This window comes from Cydia splendana, chromosome 13 (assembly GCF_910591565.1).
Source record: "Cydia splendana chromosome 13, ilCydSple1.2, whole genome shotgun sequence".
NCBI classification, from domain to species: Eukaryota; Metazoa; Arthropoda; class Insecta; order Lepidoptera; family Tortricidae; genus Cydia; species Cydia splendana.
Genome location: NC_085972.1, coordinates 1,789,728 through 1,816,228, shown reverse-complemented (window position 1 = coordinate 1,816,228; position 26,501 = coordinate 1,789,728). Strand labels below are relative to the sequence as shown.

At 38.5% G+C, this 26,501-nt stretch overlaps 2 protein-coding genes across 4 annotated transcripts in view; both read left to right on the top strand.

Annotated features, from left to right (window-relative positions):
* The window catches only part of LOC134796337 (uncharacterized), a 28,045-nt gene extending 8,712 nt beyond the window's left edge, over positions 1–19,333 (top strand). Inside the window, exons 2-14 of one of the 2 annotated variants that reach the window (XM_063768478.1) lie at positions 10,119–10,279; positions 10,715–10,846; positions 11,915–12,094; positions 13,828–14,187; positions 14,285–14,855; positions 15,229–15,362; positions 15,649–15,807; positions 15,886–16,064; positions 16,174–16,306; positions 16,389–16,503; positions 16,595–18,110; positions 19,109–19,183; positions 19,271–19,333. In XM_063768478.1, coding sequence (XP_063624548.1) covers positions 10,119–10,279; positions 10,715–10,846; positions 11,915–12,094; positions 13,828–14,187; positions 14,285–14,855; positions 15,229–15,362; positions 15,649–15,807; positions 15,886–16,064; positions 16,174–16,306; positions 16,389–16,503; positions 16,595–17,967 — 3,497 coding nt within the window. In that variant the 3' untranslated portion in view covers positions 17,968–18,110; positions 19,109–19,183; positions 19,271–19,333. Of the gene's footprint in view, positions 1–10,118; positions 10,280–10,714; positions 10,847–11,914; positions 12,095–13,827; positions 14,188–14,284; positions 15,102–15,228; positions 15,363–15,648; positions 15,808–15,885; positions 16,065–16,173; positions 16,307–16,388; positions 16,504–16,594; positions 18,111–19,108; positions 19,184–19,270 lie in introns of both variants that reach the window. The other variant, XM_063768477.1, reaches the window with a different exon arrangement.
* Positions 19,190–26,272, top strand: LOC134796382 (uncharacterized). 2 transcript variants are annotated; one of them, XM_063768569.1, is made up of 6 exons: positions 19,190–19,390; positions 19,968–20,146; positions 21,436–21,640; positions 22,075–22,223; positions 24,458–24,667; positions 25,232–26,272. In XM_063768569.1, exons 1-6 carry the CDS (start codon positions 19,222–19,224, stop codon positions 25,409–25,411), a joined length of 1,092 nt encoding a protein of 363 aa, XP_063624639.1. In that variant the 5' UTR covers positions 19,190–19,221; the 3' UTR covers positions 25,412–26,272. The 2 variants fall into 2 exon arrangements, with proteins under 2 accessions (XP_063624639.1, XP_063624638.1); XM_063768568.1 differs by having other exon boundaries at positions 19,190–19,398; positions 19,952–20,146.
* Positions 26,273–26,501: the final 229 nt, after the last annotated feature.

The window sequence follows — 26,501 nt, the reverse complement described above, 5'->3', positions numbered from 1 at the left end:
TAAACAATTGGGTGATGGTGGCGGAGGAATCAATTCTATAAGTATTACTTATGTCACTCGTTGCCATGGTTACGGCCTTCTGGGTCACTCTTGAAACCCTATTTTTTGAATTTTTATTTACGAAACATACATTTTTTTGGTAGTTTAAAAGCCTTTTCATGATAGGTCATCTACTAAAAAACTGCTATTCGTCCCATGGCTCACTCGACAAAATAACAACATGAAATAGTTAATCCATCCACCTAAGGCTGGATAATAATAAATTTCTCGAACGGTATTAGTTTAATATTATGTGTTGCCATGCTAACCCATACGATTTGACAGGGGCCCATTTCTCGAACGGTATTAGACTAATAATATTAGTCCACGAACTGTCAAATCGTATGGGTTGTCATGGCAACACACTAATAATATTAGACTAATACCGTTCGAGAAATAGGCCCCAGTTCGTGGACTAATAATATTAGTCTAATACCATTCGAGATAAGTTTTTGGCAAAAATTTAATTTTTGGTACAAGCTTTTATCGCTGACTGTACTTTTCTTACGACAGACAACTAATACTCATCGAGACAATTCTAAAAACCCCTAACACAATTAGGTTGCGTTGTTTCATCATAGAGTTCCTATGGCCACCTCCTGTCTCCATCATCAGATCAGCTCGATGGTACCATAATATTGCATTGTCATCCGATTTATACATGCATGCAAAATTTCAGCTCAATCGGAAACCGGGAAGTGGATCAAATTTAACTTGCAAGATTTGATTACAGACCGACAAACAGACAGACAACGGTCAGGTGAAACTAAATAAAAGCTTGTAAAATGGGCCCCTAACCTAACCCAACCCACCTACCAAGGTAATCCTTGTGGCGCGATACGATTCGCCCTTTGCCGTTTCTCCTTGAAAAGTTTTACCTTGAACCGTTTCAACCGTTTGATTGCAATTTCCACTGAATCATACACTTTTGTTGTCTGCATGTTGTCTAGTTCCTTTCAATGTGGCTTCGACATTAGGTTGGTGGGTGACGTGATTGTTGTGGTCGCTGGGACTGTTACATGAAAGTTCGTGCAAGTCATGTTACTGATTATTTTACACACGTGATGGTACATACATCACGCCACCTACATGAATATAATGTGTACGATGACCCTCGAATGTATATGGTTCCGTTGACACCATGAATCATTTGAATTGACTATATTATTACATCTTTATTAGAAACAGAGATAAATCTACACACGATGATTAGGGATCAGTAGCCGTTCTATTATCTTTATATATAAACGCGAGCGGCTTTGACGGTAGAAACAAATTAAATTATGCTCAAACAAAAGAGCGTAAAAAAATAACACTTTTGAATCGAGAACATATATCCGCAAAATTCGTATTGTCGCGTATTTTGCATTTAAAAGTGAAAAAATTTCGACAAACAATACTAAAGGCTCAATTTGTTGGTTGACATTTGACAGCTATGCGTTGCGTTTAGAAACTGCAAACATGCTTACAAGTTAGGTTGGTCGTTTTTTTTTTTAATAAAAAGCAAGACGAATATTACTGTTTATTTGATGACTTTCCGGTATGTATAATGGTTATTATTTGCATTAAGTTTCGTTTCATATGGATATGTATACCGGTATAATTATTACATAAATTTGTTTTTAAGCCAGAACGTGCGATAGTCTGTTACGGCTTTTAAGACGATAGCAACACTGCCTAGACGTCAACGATGACTGTTATTCGAAAATACTTTATCCGGTACTCCAGACGTGATAAAAACCTGTTAAATAGTGTATTGTGTGTGTTAACAATAAAAAATAGTCACCGAACATAGTGCAAAGTGCAAACGCCATCGTAACGTAACGAGATTTGAACTTCAAAGCGTTCCATGGGTGTATTGTGTTTAGTATAAACATCGGTCTCTCAGTTGTATTTTAATATTTCAGAATGATTCCAAATATTCTTACATGTCAAGGCACTACTAGCTACCTGGAAATGCAAGTGAAAGCAACCTTGAAGCAGCTGTGATAAACTAATAAGTGAGCGAGATGAAAATGACGTTGTTCAAAGAAACTTTGAGTTAAGTGCCAGCTGACTGTAACTCATCTAATTAAGTACATTGCCAGTGTGAAACAGTGCAAAAAGCTACAGTGTATTGTGGACATATTTAATAACTGTGCTTTAGACTATGAATCAAATTTGAGGTGTATCGGTGAATTGGAAAGTCAACTGCATAAAGCTAATAAGTTATCTCCGGAGTCAATGTAAGTTGAATATAAGATTAAATATAATAAGATATATAGATAGTATATATGTCGCAGTCAAAAGTGTGAACTGGTCAAAAGAACTTTTAACCGACAAAAACAGGCAAAACTGCTTTTGACTGAGCATGTTGGTCAAAAGTAGTTTTACCTGAAAATCATTGGTTAATAGTAATTGTGTTGTGACTGTTACTATCAGTCAAAAGTACTCGCAGAGATAGGTAGGTTAGGGTTATTTTTTTGCTACGCCCAAAAAACGAAACTGTTCCCAGAGATAGGTAGGTTAGGGTTATTTTTTTTTTTGCTACGCCCTAAAAACGAAACTGCTGCCAGAAATAGGTATGATTTTCAGGTAAAACTACTTTTGACCAACATGCTCAGTCAAAAGCAGTTTTGCCTGTTTTTGTCGGTTAAAAGTTCTTTGGCCAGTTCACACTTTTGACTGCAACAGGTTGGGCTGGACATATGGCAAGGGAAGGTAAAGATAAGTGGGATAGAGAGGAAGCGGAATGGTATCCTAGAGATGGAAAAAGGAGAGAAGGGAGACCAATAATGAGGTGGTCGGATGACATAAAGAAGCATGCGGGACCTAATTGGATAGGGACGGCAAGGGATAGAGAGCTGTGGAGAGAGCTGGGGCAGGCCTATGCCAAGAAGGCAGACTGAAATAATTATTAAAAAGCAATGACATAAAAATTATTTAATAAAGTTACTAAGGAAAAAATATTGAAACTAATTGATATAAATGAAATGTGAATTTATTTAAATGTAATATGTGCTGAAATTTAATTTTTTGGTCAATAAAGGCTATTCTATTCTATTCTATTCTAATTTGACAGGTGACAACAAAAAAAATATTAATTCCTGCTAAAATTTCAGAGTCATAGTGAAGCGTAGTACATAGTACCAAAACAAGGTTGATTTTTAGGGTTCTCCAATATGTTATTAGATCAAAACAAATTATTTTCAGAAAATATTTAATTTAGGCTTAGGGATGGCGAGGCTCCATAAGCCTTCAGTAAGTAGTGCATAAGTATACTTGGAAAAATTCGACCTATGCCGCCGTGGGTGGCCCGGTGGCAGAATGGCACAGGCACCTGCTGCAATAGCAGAGGACGCTGCTTTGATTCCAGCCTAGGGCACTGGAGGCCTTGGTCACTTTTTAGGGTTGCGTACCCATAGGGTAAAAACGGGACCCTATTAAATATTAAGACTCTGCTGTCCGTCTGTCTGTCACCAGGCTGTATCTCAAGATCTCATGAACCGTGATAACTAGATTAACTAGACAGTTTCAATTTTCACAAATGATGTATTTCTGTTGCCGCTATAACAACAAATACTAAAAACAAATTAAAGAAATATTTAAGGTGCAGTGGGTTCAGAAAACGAAGTTTTTAAAAAGCCGTAGCTCTTTTCTGGATCACAATACGGCTGCCATACATTCAATTAGCAATCTTGAGGGCTTTTTCTAGTGACTTCCGCGATTCGAATCCTAAGTTTTTGACTTTTGCTCGATAGAAAACGATCACGAACATAGGTCTAAAACGGACTTTAAACATTCGTAACAATTTGTGCACAAAAGATAAAATTATGAAAACTGCTTCTAATAACGCGCAATTTTATGCTTGAGCGAATTCCGCGATTACTTTTTTTTTTAATTTAACATTAAATAAATAAGTTCAAAAACATGATATCAGCGGTCCCGTGCACGCCACTTCTTTGATCAGATGCCCGCTGGGCTTGAACGAAGGCGGTCCTATCGCGGAGCGCACTAAACTGACAGTTGGGTTTTGCAATTATTTTGACATTAAATCATATACGTATACGAAAAAGTATACCAGTAGACAAATTGTATTTAAAAAAATAGGGTAAATTAATTATCATCCCATAGAGCTCGGGTCTCATCTTAAATTTGATTTGTTGTTGTTTACGGGGGATAATTATTGAAAAACGCAGTAAACTATCTCAAAACAATACGGTTCTAAAATCATTTAAGTAATTTGCTCCTTGAAACCCCGCTTAAAATGAAAAAAAGTTTGAAGACTCATACTTACTGATTGGAGTTAATTTTCATTATGCTGGTATTACCTAATATTGCGTAATTTTAAAAACGTACCCATGTGACTTCTGTACGTCAACGTCAATTAACTGATTGTGATGACAATTTTGTGATCTTGTATTTATGTTAGAGAACTTTTGATCTTCAAATATTACCTATTAATACGGAACGATATGTAAATATTTCGTGTACTACTTGAAAATCTTGAAGCGGTACACCTATTTTGTTGCTGTGAGGTCCGCCCAGATATATAATGCGGTTACGTGCTGTTCTGCAAACCTTCATGAAATCAAGAATAAATAAACGACTATGGTCTAGCCTCAGTCCTAGTGAGTTTTTGCGGCTCGTGAGGCCGAGATATACTTGCCTACGAGGCTTACAGGCCAATACCGTTGCGGACTGGTTTACTGTGATTGTCTATGTATCGATTGTTATCCAAATTTACTATAAAATAAAACAAAGTTTCTAGTTCAATTATATTCTGTGCATATTTAATTTTATTTTTTATACCTCGTCGATGACAAACAAGCATACGGCCCGTCTGATGGTAAGCAGTCTCCGTAGACTATGGACGCGGAGGTACATGCGCGTTGCCGTGCCTAACCCTCCGCACCCTCGTTGATAACTGGCAACCATACTCACCGGCAGGAACAATACTATGAGTAGGATCTAGTGTTATTTGGCTGCAGATTTCTGTAAGGTTGAGCTCTGCTCTAGATCTGGAATGACATCCGCTGTGCTGTGTCCTACCACACAAAGCGAGATGTAATTCACAGTGCCCATACCTCTCTTTTGGAAGTAGTTCAAGGACCAGAGGAATGTCCATATATCTTAAGTATTTTCGTACTAAATAACTACACAGATTCAGATTCTGAACATATAACCGTAAGTTTACCAAAAATTTGGCGTAGCTGTAAAGTCAGATGCAGAGAAAAACAATCCGCCAAAATTAAATTTCCACCCTGCCAGGACTTTATTTATTGATAAAGATAACGATATGTTTGCAAAAATGTAGTGATGAACATAGGTGGACAGTAATTTTGGATGCGTAGGGGAGAGCGGGGAGAAACGCAACACTTTGTACTTTGACCTTAGTTTCTGGCTAACCGTTATTATTTTGATGAAATTAATGTAGTCATATATAACTTCATTGCATGTTCTGTACATTAACATCTTTGTATCTGGTTGCTGCTGAACTGATACTGATAGGGCTGAACACCTGGAGCCTGGCTCCCGCGGGCCGGATTGGACCGCTGTCGGCGGGCCGGATTGGAACGCTTCGCGGGCCGGATTTGGCCCGCGGGCCGGAGTTTGGAGAGCCCTGGTTTAAATCATCATTGACGCATTAAGCATGTGACACCATATTAGATTCAATAGGTATATATTGTATGGGATGTAAATGTTACTTTTGTACCTATACAGCTTTGTTACTTTTGTACCCGACCGCATTTTTCTGAAAACATGAAAGATATCTTTGAAACGGAACGTGCTCGAGAAAATAAATTGCAATCAATCTAATCAATAATCAATATCCCTTCGGGTGGCAGGGCCTCCGGTTGAAGGGTAGGAGAAAAGGCGCGGCCATGTTTTTAAATATGCCCCTGCGTGGCAGAGGGCGGGATCCGGACACTTCCCTAATTGGCGGCGAACCGGGAGACGGTTCCGTCATAACAAGCCCGTGAGTGGCAGAGACCGTCTCCCGGCCTCTGTGCGACATCGTATTTCGCGCCTAAAATAAAACCGTTAAAACTATGCCTTGCTTGTTCACTCTTGCAAGATGCATTCGTCAATAAACAAGGATGGTATTCCTTAACGGTCGAATTCCCGCGTAAAATAAAGTTTGTTAGAACTGTGTGAATCATACTAAATGTATTGTTTTACCATAAAAACTGCTTTTTCTACAGTCAATTGTTTTATTTCCTAATTATACGTATTTTTATACATGAAAGTAGAACAAATTGGTAATAATATGAGATTTTATCAATTCCAGCATAATTCACATAAAATAGAATGTAATTCATTGGTATACAATCAAATAAACCACTTTATGCTGAATTCAATAATACATAGTTAATATACATATATCATTCATACATATTTTTTGAGAAACGGTCATATTTCTAACACGCGCCAAATTCGCGATGACCATCCTGGAGGCCCCGCCACTTGACGTATATTTTTCCAAAATGGCCGCGCCACTCAACCTCAACCCACCGTTAAATCTGAGGCGCCGCCATTCAACGGCTTGTTATGTCTGTCCGTCTCCCGGCTCCCCGCCACTTACCGTAGAGACCGGGAGCCGGACAATGCCACTCTAGGGGATATGCAAATATTCAGAAAATGTATGTATTTTAATACAACGTAAACATCAAATAACTAAAAGTCGAAAAACGTACTTTTGATTCGAAAAATCACGTTGCGTCCTCTCACACAACCTAATAGCACGTGGCGCCCGTTTCGACTGAATGCAAGTGAAGGGGGCGCCACTGTGTATCACCTAATAGCAGCGGAGTGGTGTTTTGACTATTTTAGATACACCTACAGAGCAATAGTTACTTTCCTTTCCACCCGCCGTTACGTTTGTCCCCGCTCTCCCCTACATTTCACTTGAAAAAGCATGCAAAATTTTCTTATTAGCTAGGTACTACAACTAAATATATACAGATTGAAGCTAAGCTAAGGTAAGTAAGTTATATAATAATAACATCATCGGAATACACATATGATTTCAATGAAATTGTCATTGAATTGATTTTGCGCCTTATCGAAAGCCCTATTGAATAGAGTAGTACCTAAATAACGTTTTTCATCTGACGACTTCTGTATTTATTCGGTTTATTTAGTACGCGTATCTAATGAATTCGATTTTAGTTAATTTACATTTAAATACGTCACATGTGACATGAACAGACAAGGAGAGTAAGATAAAATATAATTATTGTTTCTCTTCCTTCTTTCAATTGATCTTTTTTAGAGTTTCTCTTCCTCAAAGGAGGCTAGTGGTTAACACGAAACTCAAAATACTCTCATTTGCATCTTAAAAAAAACAGGATGGGTCACTGACCTGTCCCAGTAAAGTGAGGTAGTGTGCGTGAAGTGTGCTTGTGTGTGAAATGGGGTAATTTGACAGAATCTGAAAATTTTCCTCGGGCATACCTCGCCTTAAGCAGGGCCAATGCAATGCTAGGCTGGATATGACTGATGAAATGAGTAAATTTTTATTAATATGTTTTAATATGACATGTTGGTGGCAAACAAGCATACAAGGCTGTTAATGCCGATGGTAAGTGGGAGTTTAGACTAGACCTCTGCTTCTCCAAGGGACTCACATTGCTGACCGAGTAAATTTTTATTAATATGTTTTAATATGACATGTTGGTGGCAAACAAGCATACAAGGCTGTTAATGCCAATGGTAAGTGGGAGTTTAGACTAGACCTCTGCTTCTCCAAGGGACTCACATTGCTGACCGAGTAAATTTTTATTAATATGTTTTAATATGACATGTTGGTGGCAAACAAGCATACAAGGCTGTTAATGCCGATGGTAAGTGGGAGTTTAGACTAGACCTCTGCTTCTCCAAGGGACTCACATTGCTGACCGAGTAAATTTTTATTAATATGTTTTAACATGGCATGTTGGTGGCAAACAAGCATACAACTCATACAAGGCTGTTAATGCCGATGGTAAGTGGGAGTTTAGACTAGACCTCTGATTCTCCAAGGGACTCACATTGTTGACCGAGTAAATTTTTATTAATATGTTTTAATATGACATGTTGGTGGCAAACAAGAATACAAGGCTGTTAATGCCGATGGTAAGTGGGAGTTTAGATTAGACCTCTGCTTCTCCAAGGGACTCACATTGTTGACCGAGTAAATTTTTATTAATATGTTTTAATATGACATGTTGGTGGCAAACAAGAATACAAGGCTGTTAATGCCGATGGTAAGTGGGGGTTTAGACTAGACCTCTGCTTCTCCAAGGGACTCACATTGCTGACCGGTTACAAATCTATTACACTCATACTAGGGTTCCGTACCTGAAGGGTAACTAAAAAACGGGAACCTATTAGCGATTCCGACTCGCACTTGGCCGGTTTTTCTTAGTAGGTAAGTATATGACATTTATTTCAGTTTTACTTCATTGTCCGTCTGTCTGTCTGTCTGTCTGTCTGTCTGTCACTAGGCTGTATCTCATGAACCGTGATAGGCCTAGGCAGTTGAAATTTTTACAGATGATGTATTTCTGTTACCGCTATAACAACAAATACTAAAAAGTATGGAACCCTTCGTGCGCGAGCACTTGCCCGGTTTGACATTTCAGGCTCCGTCACACAGGCGCGTTTCGCGTGCGGCGCGTGAGCGGGGCGCGCCGCTTTTTCATATAAAACGCTCAGGCCCGGCTTGAAATCGCGCCGGTGTGACGGAACCTTTATTTCAGTTTACTCCACTGTCCCTCTGTCACCAGGCTGTATCTCATGAACCGTGATAGCTAGACAGTTGAAATTTTCACACATGATGTATTTCTGTTGCCGCTATAACAACAAATATTAAAAAGTGTTCCGTTCTTGATGGGTGAGTCCGACTCGCACTTATTCAGTTTTTTTTGTAAACGAATTTAATATTAACGGATAGGCATTAATATTAAAGAATGAAATAGTAGTGATAATTTCCATACTTTCACTTTAGTGCCATGAAGGGTAGGTACAAAAGGGTTCCCTCTTTTGAGATTGGAAAGTGGGCTAGGTTATAAATGCGGCCTTCACAGAACCGATCTGCGACCATAAAAGTGGGTCAGGTTAGAACTGTGATCCTTATAGAACCAAACTGCAACCAGAAGTAAGTTAGGTTAGAACTGCGACCCTTACAGAACCGAACTGCTACCAGAAAAGCGGATTAGGTTTTTTTAATTACATATTTGTTTTTAGATATATCGGAATAGTAAATTTTTCGAGTTATGATTGTATATTACGGATTTAAAGTTTTCTGAGATGAGATAGGTTTGTAACCGCCTTGATGAAGGTATGAAGTCTAAAAGTAAATAATTACTTAATTCAAAATGAGTATTACCTATTAGTCCTATTACTATTATTTATTTTACCCGAGCGAAGCCGGGTTTTCATCTAGTATTTCTGTAAAGAAGTCATCGAAATTTTCTTCCACGCTAGGAATATTTTTAGGTTAGGGACGATAGGGTGTCGAATAAAATTCTCTGTCACAATGAGTGGAGGTTGGTGAGAGAATACCAATTGCTCACTTCAGAAGACGCCTTCTTTGGAACCTAACAAGTCAATTTTTTATTTCATTATCGCACCGCTTGGAAACGAATTTGTTTATACTCCAACGAGACCTTTAGTTTACCGTGGACGGTAACGAAATATCAAGGATGCCAACATCCACGGTAATTTAATAGTGACTTCTTACTATCTCATATATTAAGGCCCCCAAATTTATCCTGACGGTAAAACACGCCATTGTCGTGGACGTCTACGATGAAGTCTAAAAGCGCTCAAAAGGTTAGAGCTCTGCGTACAGCCTTGCTCGTCTACCTACCCTCATTCAGGAAGTGCAAAAACTGTTGTGCCATCGGAAAGTTTCCAAAATTGCGGAAAGTTCCACATGGGAAAATTTCGGAAACTTCTCTGATTTTTATATGTGGATCTTCCATTTCCACAATGAAGGTTTCCTTAATTTCCTGTAAAAATATTGTGAAATTTCCGAGAACTTTTCCAATTTTTGAGAAACATGATAAATTGATAAACTTGACAAAAATTGATTAATCACCCATCTGTTTCAGGACTGGTGATAAAACGGCACAACATCCGAATATGGTGCCACGACTGCGACATGGCGCGCCTGCAGCGCGTCGTGTGGGAGGGACATGGGGCCAGGCTTCTCAGCGAGGTGTCCAACCAACCTGTGGTCAAGAAGTTTCTGGAGGCTGTGCCTTATTTGATGGTGAATATTACCTTTCCAATGGTGCACCTCTATGATGTCAATACGATATGGCCTGATGTTTGCGAAGTGAGCCACGGAGCCAGACTTCTCAGCAAGGTCTCCAATCAGCTAATAGTCAAGAAGTTCCTGAAAGGTGTAACTTATTTTATGGTTGATACATGACCTGCTGCTAGAGTGAAAGATTCACATCTGGAATACCCTAACCTTTCGTCTTGCTTACTCGATGTAACCAACACGTATGGGATTACATAACTCCTTAATGCACATCTAAAGGGGCTCACGGGTTACCAGTTCGCCGGACGATATCAGCCAGTCAGTTAAACGCAAAAGGTGACAGTTACGAACAACTGACAGGCTGATGTCGTCCGGCGAACTGGTAATCTGTGGGCACCTTAAGATACCTAACTTGTTAACTATCCTTTTCACATTTTCCAGAATACAATACGAGACATCCACGAGGCAGTGATCCAGAATGACTTGGAAGGTCTGATGAAGCACTCTGGAGACCCGGTGACGCCTCAAATCCTATCCAGTCGCGACGCCAATAATATGACTGCTATGCATAAGGTGAGGCCTAGTGAAGTGAGGAGTCCAACACTTTAAACACTCGCGTTTTGTACACATAATTTATGTCTAAGTAACATGTATGTAACTATAAATATTGGGTAGTTCAGTGTTGTTTACCAATAATATCTCTATTGACATTTTGCTGGGACGTCGTCTTCCGTGACCACAGCTATTGCAACCTGGCTGAAAAGTCGGAAAAAAGGTAAAATAATGAAATTTAATCGCGTTAGACCCGTTAATGACATTATTAGTGAGGAGTCTTCATCATCACCTATTGGTGAGCTCCTCCTCCACAGAGCAGAGATATCTTCCTGAACATCCTTATATCCAAAGACGTCTACAGCTGGGCATATGCCTCTCAAAGGATTCACAAATACCCGTCATATACAGATACACTTTCCTTTATAAAGGGATTGTCTAAATCTGATTATACCCTGAGAAAGATTACTCGATTTAGTCCAAAAATCTGAATGGTGTACTGGATAATGCAGCAAGTGATAGGCATTGATCTAGTAGAGCAAGCTGAAGTTAGATCGACAGTGTTGACAATTGTGACGATCAGGATAATCATTTTAGTCGTTGTGGTTATTTAAAAACTCCAACGGACAGTCAAATTCATGATCATGCTATTAAATGTAGACTAGTGTAACATCTCACGAAACTACAAGTATAACTTATGAAATGAAAGTAAAAACTTGCGTCTGTCTTAAACATTGGATCGTATCTAAACTGGTAATGGATAAATTGGATAATACTACTAACTTTTTTTTTATAATTGAGTCTTTAACATTGAAAACATCAAACTTGAGTACAGTGTATGGCTATTTCCCATCGTATTTTCACGGAAACGTACCTAATACGAACGTATCTTACTATTTCAGTCAGTCTCGGTACAAAAAGTACTGCATGAGATTGACTGAAGTAGCATGACAAATACAAACGTTTCCGAGAAAATACGACAGATAACAATTATGTAGGTACTATATCTATACCTTTCCAAACCATTTTTTGTTAGGTACCTTATCCGTTTTCAAACTTTGAATCTTCAAAACCATAAATCTCTTCCAGGCTGCCGGCTTAGGCCACGGCGGTATACTGAAGTACATCGCCAACCGCTACCCTCAAGGCATCAACGACGTCGACAACGACGGACGCACACCTCTACACTACGCGGCTATTGTACGCGATGAGCAGCACACTTACAATACGCTGGTGGGATTAGGGGCTGATGAGTCGGTTGTGGATAACGTGAGTTGCATGCTTCACACGTACAGTAGACATGACACACACATCTATATATTCAACGCACTACAGGACAGTACAAAAGACTTACTGTCCAACATAATCGATAAGTTTAAGCCGCTGATGCTCTTTTTCCTTATAGTTAGGGAGGCGAATAGGGGAATTTTCGGCAATACTCGAGCGTGGCAGTTTAAGATATGAGAGATACCTTAGACCTAATAGAACAACCTTGTAAAGTATTTAGCTCTATATGTAGTGACGCGCGCCTAGGATAGACGATCAGATTAGTAAAAAAAAATGGATAGTCTGAAATACTCGAGCGCCTCAGATTAAGATATTGGGGGTTGATTTTAGTGTTTAAAGACTAAATTTAACTAATCTGACGATAAGTCCTTGACGCCGCCGAGTTATAGGGTCGCGAACTTGTAAAAAAAAAACGTTAATCCGGCATTCTCGAGCGCGATTTTTTTATTTTTTATTTTGAAGAATATAATCTAAAACTTACTAAAAATACAAAATCTGCCGGTTTCCGCATGACCGGAAGTGTGGAGGAGCCATTTCGTCTTCCTAAGAACGCGTTGCGGCATATAAGTCGCGAACGATACATTTTACAAAAAAAAAGTTTAAATAAACAAAAAAGGTAATTTTATTTTACACAAAAAAGGTCTCTTTACATTTTTGTCCAAAGTTAAAACTTTTTGACTTGAAGCATCATAAAAACTCAACCAAAAAACCTTTTTCGGTCAGATTAAGAGAACCCACCAACATTTTTGTCAGATTAAAAAAATATGCTTTCAGGATACCGAGATAAACCTCCCCTATGAAAATCTGACGCGCTCGAGTATTTCAAAATAACTTTTTTTTTTTGCATTTTCAAAAATTCATCGTAACTTATCGTCACGCCGAAATCGTCAGTTTTTTTAAAGGAAGCTTCCTTGGGGCCTACTTAACACCCCTTCCGAAAATCTGACGCGCTCGAGTAAATTTTTTTTTTTGCATTTTTGACTACTTTATATGCCTACCCCCACCACGCAAACCGGCAGATTAGTATACCGTTGTTATCAGAGGCACTCGGGGCATACGTAGTATGAATATCTGACGCGCTCGAGAATGCCCAAGTAACTGTTTTTTTTAACATTTTTGAAAAACCGTACACGCCAAACCCACCGCTAAAATGGTTTTTGCCATACGAGCTTTTCTTTTCGAAATTATTTTATCTTTCGATTTTGATAGGTCTCGACGGCGCCGTTGAATTACGCCATTTAGCTACCTCGCCTCCCTAACTATTAATGCAAATGACGTTATAATTTAAACTGAAACGGGACATAATCGTGTACCTACACTTACCATGTGTGTGTATGTTTATTTTCCGATTCAATTTAAATTATGAGTGAAAATAGTGTTAGTTTAAATCAGCATATTACGTTCCCAATTGGCTTTATAGGGTCCAATTGTGCAGTGTGCACTTGATATAAATTAACAGACTTTAATTTTGAGAAGGAAGGGGTTCATTGTGGAGAAGGTTTTGGAAATAAAAATGGGACAATACCTCTACGCATCTATGTTTCTTTATCGATAAGCACAGACAACAATGTAATATACATATAAAAATAGATAGGTTTTATATAATATGACTACAGTTTAATCGACGCTATCAATTATAATAGAAATGCGTAAGCGTATAACTTAATCATAAAAAAAAATATGAGGCAACTCACTTAAACATTGTATTTTTGTAGAAAAACAAGACACCTGGTTATTATATAAATAGACCTCAGGAAATCGACAAAAATATTCTAAAAACACTTCCTGATGCACCTCGAACCCCGTCCAGTACCTACCCGTCGTCTTGGGATTGGAAGATACTGGACACAGAAGTCATAGCTGAACTGAACAAAAAGTCAAGAAGGAAAATGAAAGCATCCAGTGAAAATATTTCTTCGAAAAATAATACAACCACCGTCTCTGAAACAATAGAGAATAAGGCAGGGGCCATGAAAAATAGTAGCACGCATGAATTCATTAAAGACTTACCTGATCTAGATGATAATGTTAAGCCTAATCACAATAATGGCGATACGAATGATAGTAAATTAGAGGTGAGGACTGCATGCCAAGCTTACACTGTTGTTGTCATGGTTTATTTGCATAGCTTGTTGATAAGCATCTGCATGAAATTTTATTTTTGCATTTTAGGATTCACAAATAGCTGAAGAAACAGACGATGTAACTAAAAACCGTACTGAAGATGAGGAAAAAGAAAAACCAGAGGAAGAGCAAGCTGAAGAAGCACCAGTTGAAGAAAACGCCAACGACGTTGAAGACGATCATAATAATGAAGAGCTTAAAACTGAAAGCGGGGAACATCATAACAATGATGAATATGAAACTAAAAATGGTGAAAATGAAACTAACCAGAAACAAGAAGAAACCGATGAAAATCATCAGGAAGATGAAATGAACGAACCTGGAACACAGAATGCAGAGAATACTGATGATAAAACGGAAGCTAATGAGCAACTACCCGATGTAGTTGAAAACCACGAAGAAGTTAAAGATAAAGAAAAAGCTGAGATTGAAGATATTACGCACGATGCCTCTGAAGACCATGAATCACATGATGCCTCTGAAAACTATAAACCACATGACCATGAACATTCAGAGCAAAATGAAGTCGATGAAACAAAACCTGCAAATGAAGAAGAAAATACAGAGATTAAAGACGAGGAGCACGATGTTGCTGTTGAAAACCACGAAGAACATAATGGTGAGTCACAAGTTGATAAAAACAGTGAGCTGACACACAAAAACAATGACATTCATGAGATCACGAAGGATACTGGTAATAAATCAGAAGAGGAAGTTATTGAATCTCCAAAAGAAGGTAACAACAAGTATGACCACAACGAGGATGACGATGATGTACAAGTACAAGGAGACGCTGTTTCCGAATACAGCGAAACAAATCTCAGAAGTACTGCGGAACTATCCGATACGAATAGTGCCAAGAGAGGTAAAAGTGCCATCTCTTCTGGTACCATACACGAAACAATAAAAACATAATCATCACAACACCTATTTAATCATTTGTAAAAGGGTCCCTGACAAGCTCAATATTTTTAATTATTTTGCTGATTAAGGAAACCTGACTGACGGAAGAAGTACGCAAGACAGTCTTATTGAAGGAATAGTAAACGGAGAAGTCGATTTGGACTCCCAAGATGCAAGTATTACACAAAGAGATGGATCAGTACACGGGGACGGGCTCGCTGTTGTAAGTATAAGTCATACCGTACCACCCCGTAAGACATTCGAAACAGATAAAGGTAACGAATACGTAAATTAATTAGTTGATTGTGGTGTTGTTTAGAATAGAAGCATCATTGTAGCACTGTGTATTTCCACAGGCACACGTAACACCACTGTCATAAATTGATTTGCCAGCTTTTTAGTTAGAGACTATATGTTTGATAGTACTTCTTAGTACGCGAATGCCTTTCACTTTATTATTTACAATCTCACTTTTTTAAAACTGTCGTTAATCGTGTAATATTTAACAGGACAGTGAAATTGACCCGGAAGTGACGGAACTTATAAATAATGCAAACATGGAAATGTTGGCAGCATTGGTTTTAAATGGAGAAGGATCAAGACTAGTTGGTAGACGTTCAGGAAATTCTGAATTACAAGCGTTTCTAGACAATGTTTCAACTTACATGGTAAAATTGTTCAATTCAACCTGATAATCTATATTTGATTTTGCAACAGCGCTCTTAGCATTTACTTTCTGATTTTAGCAAAAAATAAATAAGGTTCACCTGGCAGCCAGGGAAGGTAATATTAGAGAGCTTCAAGCAGCTTTAGATCGACGGAAATTTGCCATAGCACGAGATTCTATCTCACCTAACGGTGCCACGCCTTTGCATGTAGCTACAGTTTTTGGAAAAACAAATATTATGAAATATTTAGGTGGGAGGTAAGTAGTTATAAAACCAATGTCATCGATCAATAACACTAAAAAAGAATATTGAAACTGCAAATGTTCTAATCGTAAAGAATATGAAATTATTTTGTCTGTATTACAGATTTCCTGAAACGCTCTCAGCGGTTGATTTTGAAGGCAGAACGGCATTACATTATGCAGCTGTATTGCCCGACAACGGTCACTATTATAATTTACTGCAACAGCTAGGGGCCAATGCAAAGGACTTAGATGATGTAAGATTAGTTTATTAAACAGTAAATTAATTAAGTTGTGAAGCAACGGAAAATTATATTCCACACATATTTTCCTACACAGAACGGTCGTTCGGCAGAAGATTATTACAAAACTCCGAGTTTATTGCCGTTTAGTCAGTTAATTGCAGACTTTGGCATAGACGAGGAAACAGCCAAAGAAATGCTATCGGACAAAGGTAAGGAAGAGGATTTTGTTTCGTAATTTTTTTATTTTATACGCTTGCTAACTTTTACTAAATATATGCACAAAATCTGTTTAAAAATCAGTGCCAGAGGACCAAGTTTCTTCAAGGAGAGTATTGGATGTACCAGAAGCATTGGAAACGCTTGAGCGGTGCTATCGTTTGCTGGCTTCTGCCCGTCCCGCGCGTACTCCCCTCTCGGCTTCATCTAACAGTGCTACACCACCATTGGTTTTAGGCAGATTCCTCAAGAGACCCGTGTTTGATGCGCTCAAGTATAGAGTAACAAAATTAGATCACGATTTATTCGATGTGATTTGGCCTGCCGTAAAAAAATTACCAGACAATCGAAACGTCGTCCAAACAGTGGAAGAAGATTTTCCGGGAGGTGTGACTGCCCCGGACTATTATGTCTACGAAGTATTTCATGAATTTTTGACCCCTTTAGTGAAAGATTTGCACAATATCAATGTGCACTCTGATTTGCCGCTGCACCCCCCTTCTGATTTTGTGACGCATCAAAGACCACAGACAAAATCATCTTCTTCCTCGTCGGAGCCCCTCGTTGAATTGAATATAGATCCTAATGATGAGTTTGTTCTATCGGGTACAATAGAATGTACAAGAAGCCTACAAGGCTTCGAGTTACCCATTAATTTGAAAATCGGCAAATTGGAAACAATAGAACGAATTATAACCACAGTTTTAATGAGAGATGATTTTGCTAACATCACCGCACAATCTAATCCAGAGTCTGACCAAAAGGGAGGAACATACTATACAATGAATGAGGTGTTGGAAAAGCCATCCGAAATATCTGCCACTTTAGCTTCCTCTGGACTTCTTATCGCACTTTGTGACAGGGAAGAAATCGATGACTATACCCGTTTGCACGGTAAACACTGGCCTTATGGTCGCGGAGTTTACGTCAGTGATGATAAAACTATAGCCATCTGGATAAACGTACATGATCACATCCGCGTAGTAACGTCTTCACCCGCAGAATCACCAGGAGAGGTGGGTCTTCCGTTCAGCAAACTGTTCACTATCATGACATACCTTCATGAGAAAATGGATTTCGTATTTGATTATAAACTCGGGCATTTATCCAGCAGACCAACATTTTTGGGATCAGGCATCCGTTTCAGTCTAATAGTAAATTTTCCTGGACTAACAAAAGATCCTGATAATATGAAGCATTTGTGTGCCATGAGGGGTCTGCAGTATAGAGAGACTTTGAGCCCCGATATAGCCAGAATCAGCAATTATCAGTGTCTCAGTGTTACTGAATCGAACTGTTTCAATGATTTCACGACGGCAGCTTCTAATTTACTGCACTTAGAGAAAGATTTGTCGATGCAAAACTCAGCGCACATCGCTACAATGCTGTACAATGTTTTCCGTCGGAAAAGAAGCAGTTTAACTGGTGCGGATACGTCGGATTACGAGAAACCATAAAGAAATCAATGAATAAGTTTGTAGATTAGAAGCCACTTTAGATTTTTCTTTAATAATGATTATAATCGAATGTTGGAAAGATGTAGGTGCAGTCGTCGGAATGGGAGCATCGTTAGTAGCCATGACTGCTGTTAATGTTTTAGGTCAGTACAGTAATTCTAAGTCACCCTCACATGTGAGTTGTGTTCGTGTGACTACATCCGAGTGTTGTTCATTGACGCTTTGACACCGAGCAGTTCATGTGTTGCACTCACCACTAGCAATGCCAGTCTTTCCAACATTAGATCAACTGGGTCATAAAAGGCTATGGCTTTGTTTTTGGACACACGATCTAATTTAATACATTGTTGACACAAGTCATGACATGAACAAGAAAAAACTACACGGCTTGAGAAATCAGAATCACGCGAGATGCCAGTGTCCATTAACGAAACCTTAGACTTTTATTTCTTATTTCCTGTTTTCAAGAGTTAAGTGTCTTGTGGGAGCTCTAAATAATCAACTCATCAAAAAATTACTGCTAAATAAACTCTATTTGTGGATATATTACAATATCACAAATTAGGTTCGACCTCCTTAACTTTTGGTAACAGGGAGCGAGTTTTTATTTTTTAACTACTAGTAGGTATTTATGATCCAACTTAATTTTGTGTTTGTGTCCGCACTGATGGTGTTTATACCAAAAATAGACAAAGGTGAAGGCAATACGTCACTAAAAAATATGTCAAATATTTTAGAAATATTTGTAAAAAATGAACAATAAAATGAATATGTGGCAACGTATGATGAACGATGTCGAACCTTAATTACTAAAACTGGAATGAGTCATTTATTGCGTCATACGAGTACTAAATATTATTGATTTACTGTCTAAATAATATTTAATTGACTACCACGTAGGTATACATTAACTAAAAGGTCACAGTAGTAGGTGAACTGTATGGGATATCATCAACGATCGATAACTTCGTCATATCAATTATTACCTTCAAGCGCTAATAGAGGGGTTTCTATTTACCGACGATTTTTCTACCGGCACAAATTGCCTCCTACGCCTACAAATATACTGTTTGTGTATTCACACGCTGTATCGCACACAGACGCACCGAAGGCCGACTACTGAATTATAAATAACTTTCAGGTACGGACCACGTCGCAAACGGCCATATGGACATTCCCATCTTTCGGACCGACGAGGGCAGATACCTCGCCAAGTGTAAGCTCTCAGATTATAGTAGTTTAAATATAATTAAAATGGAAGAAGTTGAAACGAAGGACGTTTACACGGACACTGTTTTTACAGCTCTCGGCGATCCTTTGATTAAAGGGTTGACCGAAGTGGCCAATGTAAAGCCAAAGGACCCAGTGGCGTTCCTAGCGAGTTTTTTGCACAATTTTCCGGAGAATGAGAAACCACGATTAGGTACGCAGGTGAGCGCTTCTAATTTTATAATCTAGCTTCTGCTGGATTCAGTTCTGCAGAACTAAGTTGTATTTTGCCCAGTAAGCTAAACGCGTTTTGATTATTTATATAATTTTAACGACGTGGAATTACTTAGAAGTTTATTTTTGAATACGGTTTACTTTTATCAGTAAAGAAAAAGTAATGTTTATTTCAACCAAGATCATTCTCACTAAAATAAGCCTGAAACATGACTTTTTTGGCAATTTTGACAACTCATCATAGTCACATCATCTCATATCATGACTCGTATCTTTAATCTATCTACCTGACATATGAAAAGATTGTCTAACTAAGGTAAAATACAACATAATCCTCTAGTCCTTGAACCTAAGACTTCAACTTTAGCTTATATTGCTATAGCTTTATCAGTCCCTTAGTAAATTATTGCATGGACCCTTATTTTATCCACGTACCTAGTGGAACTAATAAATAGATCTGCATATTAAAATCGGATCACCCCTATAGCTTTCAGCATCTCTTGCACCTAACCTGCATGCTTAGACACAACTTTGTAAACAGGAATCCAATGTGTTAGTGACGCACGGGCCGCCCGAGGTGGAGAACGAACAACCTCCTCCAGACACGCACGCGGCATTGTCTCGGAGCGCGACCCGTACGGCGACGAGGCCAAGGCCTATTGACGTTATCACGGTGGATCCACGGGCAGAAAGCAGTCCTGATGGTCCGGAGGCCGCATTTAGTAGTGCTGACAGGGTAAGTTTATTATGTTCTGTCAGTAGGTATAGATGACATTTTTTAATATGACCGTTTAGAACTATGTTCTCATAGTCCTAAACGGTCAGCTTAAAAAAATTCAACTATATACGTAGAAGTCTCGGACTGCGACCCGTACGGCAACGAGGCCGTGGCCTATATTATATTGGCGTAGGTAATTTCGGTAGGCTCACGGACGGAAAGCAGTCCTGATGCGCCGGAGGCGGCCTTTAGCATTTAGACTAACTATAACAACATAGCTAAATTATTTATAAAGTTACAGAAAATTCGTTTCATGTGAAATTTAATTGAAACTTACAAATCAGCCTAAGCATGAAAGCTGACGAAGCATTTAACGAAGATAAAAAGAGGCACAAAGGATTTAAGCAGTTCGATTAACACATATATACCTAAAAACCTACCTATATGAATATGTTCTTGTTCCAAGTACTGATTTGCCGTCAAGAAGTTTCCAAAATTGCGAAATTTCCACTTGGACAATTTTTAGAAACTTCTCATATTTTTGTATAGGGACCGAAATTTTCAATTCCATAATGAAAGTTCTCTTTTTTTCATGTGATAATTTTCTGAAATTACAATCCCCAACTTTTCCAACATATTGGAAACATTCCGGAACTTCCACATCTGTAGTTCCAAGCCTCCGCACCTCCTTTTCGTGTTGTTTCCCTACCGTACCTATATTTATGTCACAACTCACAACTCTATAAAATTGTAAACGACAACCTCGAGGTTATCGTTTGGTTGTCATACTTATGATTGAGATGGTGTGTGTATGCACGCTAATGATATACTTGCTGTAACAGTTTGATGTGGTAGTATTTCTACACTTTCTATAACTGATGCCATAATGTGAATACGTGTCCTATTTATAGGTTTAAAGATAGCCTGTGAGATATTTGTATGCCGTGACGAATACGGAATCATTTGCTTGGTATCAATCAGTTTGGTTTCCAAGGTTGAACGAAAGTATAAACAGGGTTAACGCATAAGGCCGCAGGATACCAAAGTCGTCGACATGACATGAGAGAGATATCAGAATTGTCAGACTTACTCGTATGTGGGCACATTGCTTATAGAACTACTCGACTGTGAAGACCCAGATACAGTAAGCCGTTAAAAAGATGCGCATCAGATGATCTGGTTAAGAACTGGTCAGGGATTGTTGGAAGTGGGATAGGAGCAGCACTCTACTGCGACTAGAGAACCTGAGAGAAGCTTATTATCCATCACCGGACGTCTTTTGTCTTATTTATCATGTTAATTTCTAGGATGAACACGGTCAGTCGATGCTCCACTTCGCAGCCGCGAGGACGCACACACGGAATGCACTGTTCCAGCTGCTCCAAGAGTCTGATGTCAATCTTGCCTATAGAGATGAGTTGTACCGAACTGCGAGAGACGTATCTATGCAGGCTAATGTGCCGGAGAATACTGCTGAGATCGACCGATGGGTGTTGCATCTAGCTGCTAGAGGTATAAGGCTTACTTGACATACTTCCAATTTTTGGAGCATTCCTCCAGAGTGTACGCGTTCGTTATTCCATGTCAAACGACGACACACCTTCCAATAATTCTCAGCATTATAAAAAATAAACAGTCTCAGCATTATAAAAAAAATAGAGTAGCGTTCATAAGCGACGTTCGTTAGAATGCTTCTTTGAGTGTTGTATGTTACAAATACAAGACTGGAATGACCCGCGTGGTAAAATGTCCGACACTTAATTATGGTGGACGCGTCACCTGTCTGTTCACGATCCTCGGCCAGGAGAAATTCAAGAACCTACTAATAATTCACCTATGTGGAACTGTAAACCAGCACTACCAGCAGCCTGTCCGATTTTAATATTGTGTCAGGTAAAATTTCTATGATTACTCGTACCTAAAATGTAATAAGCATGTGTTTCCAGGTAACAAGGAAAAGATAATGGAGTTGTTTCTAGAAGGCTACGATCACATACTGGACGTCGTCGACGATGAGGGAGTGCCAATAACCGACGTAGTGGCCAGCCGGGACAGTGAAATGAGCAACGTGCTTGCTTCGATACCTGCTTTCGAGGTCTGTTATCTCGCCATCAGATGTATCGGAGCGGTCAATGTGCTTCAAAATATCTGATCACGCACTCTAACGCCTTGACAATAAAGGCGTGTTTAGATATTTGTGGGCACCTTGGCCGTTCCGATATAGTTGATGGCGACTGTACATGTCATTGCGCGAACCGAGCCGTTCTCGATGCCTATATGTATTATGTAGACTATTAATGCAAACCTCGTAGAGTTTGGGCTCATTAAAAATGCCTCGATAAGAATTACAGAATGTAGTGCATAATTATGTTCCATCGTATTTTCACAGAATTGCACTAACGTGTCTTGCTATTTCAGTCAGTCTCGGTACAAAGAAGTACTGAGGTAGACTGAAGTAGCATGACAAATACGAACGTTACCGAGGAAATACGATGGAAAACATATCGACTACCGTAGGCTCAAAGGGCTTAACGGACAAAACGCGATTTTTCAGGAGAGCCAAAAAACAGTTTTGTTTTGAGAAAAAAAAACATAACTTTTTTGTTTGTATGAATAAACTGACTTTTTGAGCTCTTTTAAACTGATTGCTTGAACTTATAATACAATGCTTATTTACGAAAATAGCATGTCCGTTACGCCAAAAAAACGACTGTTTTTAAGAAGGGCGTCCCTTAAGCCTCTTTTTTATGGTTTATCTTATTAGAAAAAGGGCGTAATGTACAAAAAATTGAACTGTTTTAATACCATTTGGCTTAAATCCAACAATTTCGTTGCAATATTGGCAACTTGCATTTAAGGAACACTATACTTCTAAGTACTATAATTTACAATTTTTTTTCAAAAACTTATAGAAATGTATTCACTGATAAGTTTTTTCCCCATTTTTGTTATTTTGGATACTTAAACGTGGAAAAGGTCGTTTTTTTAGTCTCAAATCCAATGTTTTCTTTTTTTATTTGTTTATATTCCTTCAACAGAATCACTGCTGTCCTACCATCTATATCTATTTATGTACTTATATCAAAACAATTTATAACAAATACTTTTACCATAAGTATGTACCTATGCGTTATTTCTGTTTGTAATCTAAATTTGATCATAATTTTTACTTTTATATACTAGGTATAATACTATTAGGTACAATAGTAGTTTTGACATTTTGTATGTCTGTTCAGTAAAACTTAATGAATATGCGTTTATTTATAACATAACATCAGAGTAGGAAGCAAAAAAGGCATATGGCCAGGCCTACGTACTTCTATGGATTTAAATCCAAACGTTACAATAACTTTCATACGGTTAATCCTATAAATTAGAGTTTAAACAAAAAAGTATTAATATTACGACTAAATCAAAATTGCAAATGGCCCAGTCACATACAGAACTAAAAGTTATCAGTCTAACGGTTAGCTTGACTGAAGGTTAGACTCTAACCTTAATTAATCGCCATAATTATCATTTGGATATAGTCATGTTTTATTATTTACATAAAACTGATGAAAAAAGTACCCACTAGTTCAGTTTAAATTGTCAAATTTTAGCAACCGTATAAATTAAGCATTAATGAGCACATGAGCAGGTAATGCAAGTACTTACTTGATAAAAAAATTTGACAAGGAAAGTACTAGGTCATCCCACTTAACCACAAAAAGCAACAATTATAAACTAGAAATTGTACATAGTACGTTGGCGTATCTATTACATTGAATTCTCTAACACTCGTATAAATATCCACTAGTTGTGGGCGTAACGTACATTTAGCACTCAAAAATCTACTGCATATAGGCGTAACTGACAAAAAAATAGCACAGATTTAATAAAATTTCCGATGCAAAAGGGCGTATCGTACACAAAGTTGGGAGTTCCGCCAAAATGTCTCACAACATTTTTTTGAATTGGCAGATACGGCAAAATGCGTTGGAAAATTGTGTTCAAGCATTGATTTTTATAGGGCTTATCGGACATTTTTTTCAAGTTATCGAGACGTTAAATATACCATTCGATAGAGAAAAAAATACTGAGTATAACTGCATTCATAACTCATTTTCACCATTTTGTCCCTTACGCCCTTTGAGCCTATGGTAGTCGATGCACTATGTACATGTGTAGATGATTGTTTAAAGAAAATTACGGTCGACGATAAAAGCTTTTGTATCAATCGCCTGGGTAACGTCAGTAGTTATGACCTGTTTAAAATCCACAATAAATAGTACAATATTTAAGAGAAAAGTGATGAATATCCTTAAGCCAATTCTTCCATATTTTCAGGACTCACGAGACGCCCTCCACAGTGCGATACGAAGAGGAGACCTCGCTGCAGTTGAGAATACCCTGGCAGCAGAAGGTGGAAGAACACTAGCTAGAGGCAAAAGCTCGTTCGGCAGAACAGCTCTCCATGTAGCGGTGCTGGCGCAACATGAGGAGATCGTAGCATTGCTGGCTTCTAAGTGTCCGGAGCTGCTACGGTTTGGAGACAACGTACGCCTTTGTTACCTCCTTCTATATAATTGTTTAAGTTTCGAATGTTTTTTTCTATCTACGATTGTTATCTTGGGGGCCGGCCTACCCTAAGATTTGTCAAAATCCGTCCGTTAGCCCAAGGTTCGAAAGAAGTGTCATCATATTTCTAGTCTCCTCATACTCTCACGATCGGCATTATGCTCAAGCCTTCTTAAGTTCTTACATGGTGTGTTCCGCCGAAGTTTTTCGCTAGTAAAACAGAAGTTTCACCAACTCAGTCGCTTGCCCTTATCCCATTCATTTGGGAGCATGTCTTTTTCTTCCATACCTCTCTCTCGCCCGTCATCTCATCATTCACTTGCGGTCGTTTCATATCATCTCTCACACAGTTCATCCACCTTTTTTTTTCCTCTCCCGTTACTTCCCTCCACATTCATTCGTAATACCTACTTACCTTTCTTGTCACATGACTTTCATCATCACATGCCCGTACCATAGGCGATTCGCTGTTACTTTTTTTACTTTTGATACTACTTGAAGTTTCACCAACTATCAAGTGATTAGGTATCCTTTTCTTTACAGTTGGAGCGCACCCCCCTTCACTACGCGATGGGAATGGAGAAGATGGAGTCACTAAGCCGTGTCCTCATCCGAGCCGGTGCCAAGCGCGTGCTCAAAGACCTGAAGGGGCGCCAACCCTCCTACTACTTCATGAACAAGTCTGACATCCTGCGGCTCAAAGAGGAGGAGGAGATTTACTGACAGAGCAGGAGGGTTTAGTTGATTCCTCGAATTGTAGTTGAGGATTTTGGATGATTTTATTCTTTATCCTTTTATCGTCTTCTACCCTAACTTGTGCACAGTTTCATGTATCTATCCTGACTTTTTTATACATGAATTACCCTTTCTATCCATTTAATTCAATCACTATTTGTAAGAATTGTGAGGTACTTTATGTTTGGTATTTTAATATGATGTGATATCTTTATCCATGGCTAATATTTAACTACAAATGGAATTTGTGAACGATAGATATACCAATTCGGTAATATTAACTAGCCAGAAGACGATAAAGGAATGAGGACAAAGAAATCCAACAAAATATTTGGAGATGGAGAAACGATCATGTTTTGGACAGCTCATCTTTTAGTATAGGTTTCTCATCGGCTGATAGATTATGTACCTATGTATCTACACACCTGGTAAATACTCTGGTGTTCTGTAGGTGACAAATCCCCTGATAGCATATACCTATGGTGAGCCATGATCTGAGATTTTCCGTCTTTTCCAGTGGTCAGATCATTGGTTAGACATTGGAATCATGAGACCGTGTGATTGCGAGGCTAAATAATTTTGTAAGCGGGCCGGTATCTAAAACGAAACATTTGTATTATTTGCTTTTCATACTGCACTTTAGATAACTCTAAATGTTTCGATGAAACTAGTCGTGTGCCGAATTTCTTAGAAAGCGTAATTGAACGCACGATACGGATTTTATATAAAAAAAATATAAAATATAAAAATAAATAGGTATTTTTCTAATTCACATCATTCGTAACTTGAGGGGACCCTGTAGATTCTAAAATTGTTAGAACTATGAAATAATAAACGTTTTAAAATAAAGGCTTCATTATTTTAAACCCCGATGATAAATTAAAACAAGAGCAATAACTGGGACCTATATTAAATTTGAGAGCGGTGGTGGCCGAGTGGATATGACATCCGACTTTCAATCCGGAGGTCGCGGGTTCAAATCCTGGCTCGTACCAATGAGTTTTTCGGAACTTATGTACGAAATATCATTTGATGTTTACCACTAGCTTTTCGGTGAAGGAAAACATCGTGAGGAAAC

Coding starts and splice junctions, on each gene's coding strand:
- LOC134796382 (XM_063768568.1), top strand. CDS start 19,222: ATGGAAGAAGTTGAAACGAAGGACGTTTACACGGACACTGTTTTTACA. Junction 21,641..22,074: donor GTTGCATCTAGCTGCTAGAG/GTATAAGGCTTA, acceptor ATGTGTTTCCAG/GTAACAAGGAAAAGATAATG. Junction 24,668..25,231: donor TGCTACGGTTTGGAGACAAC/GTACGCCTTTGT, acceptor TTTTCTTTACAG/TTGGAGCGCACCCCCCTTCA.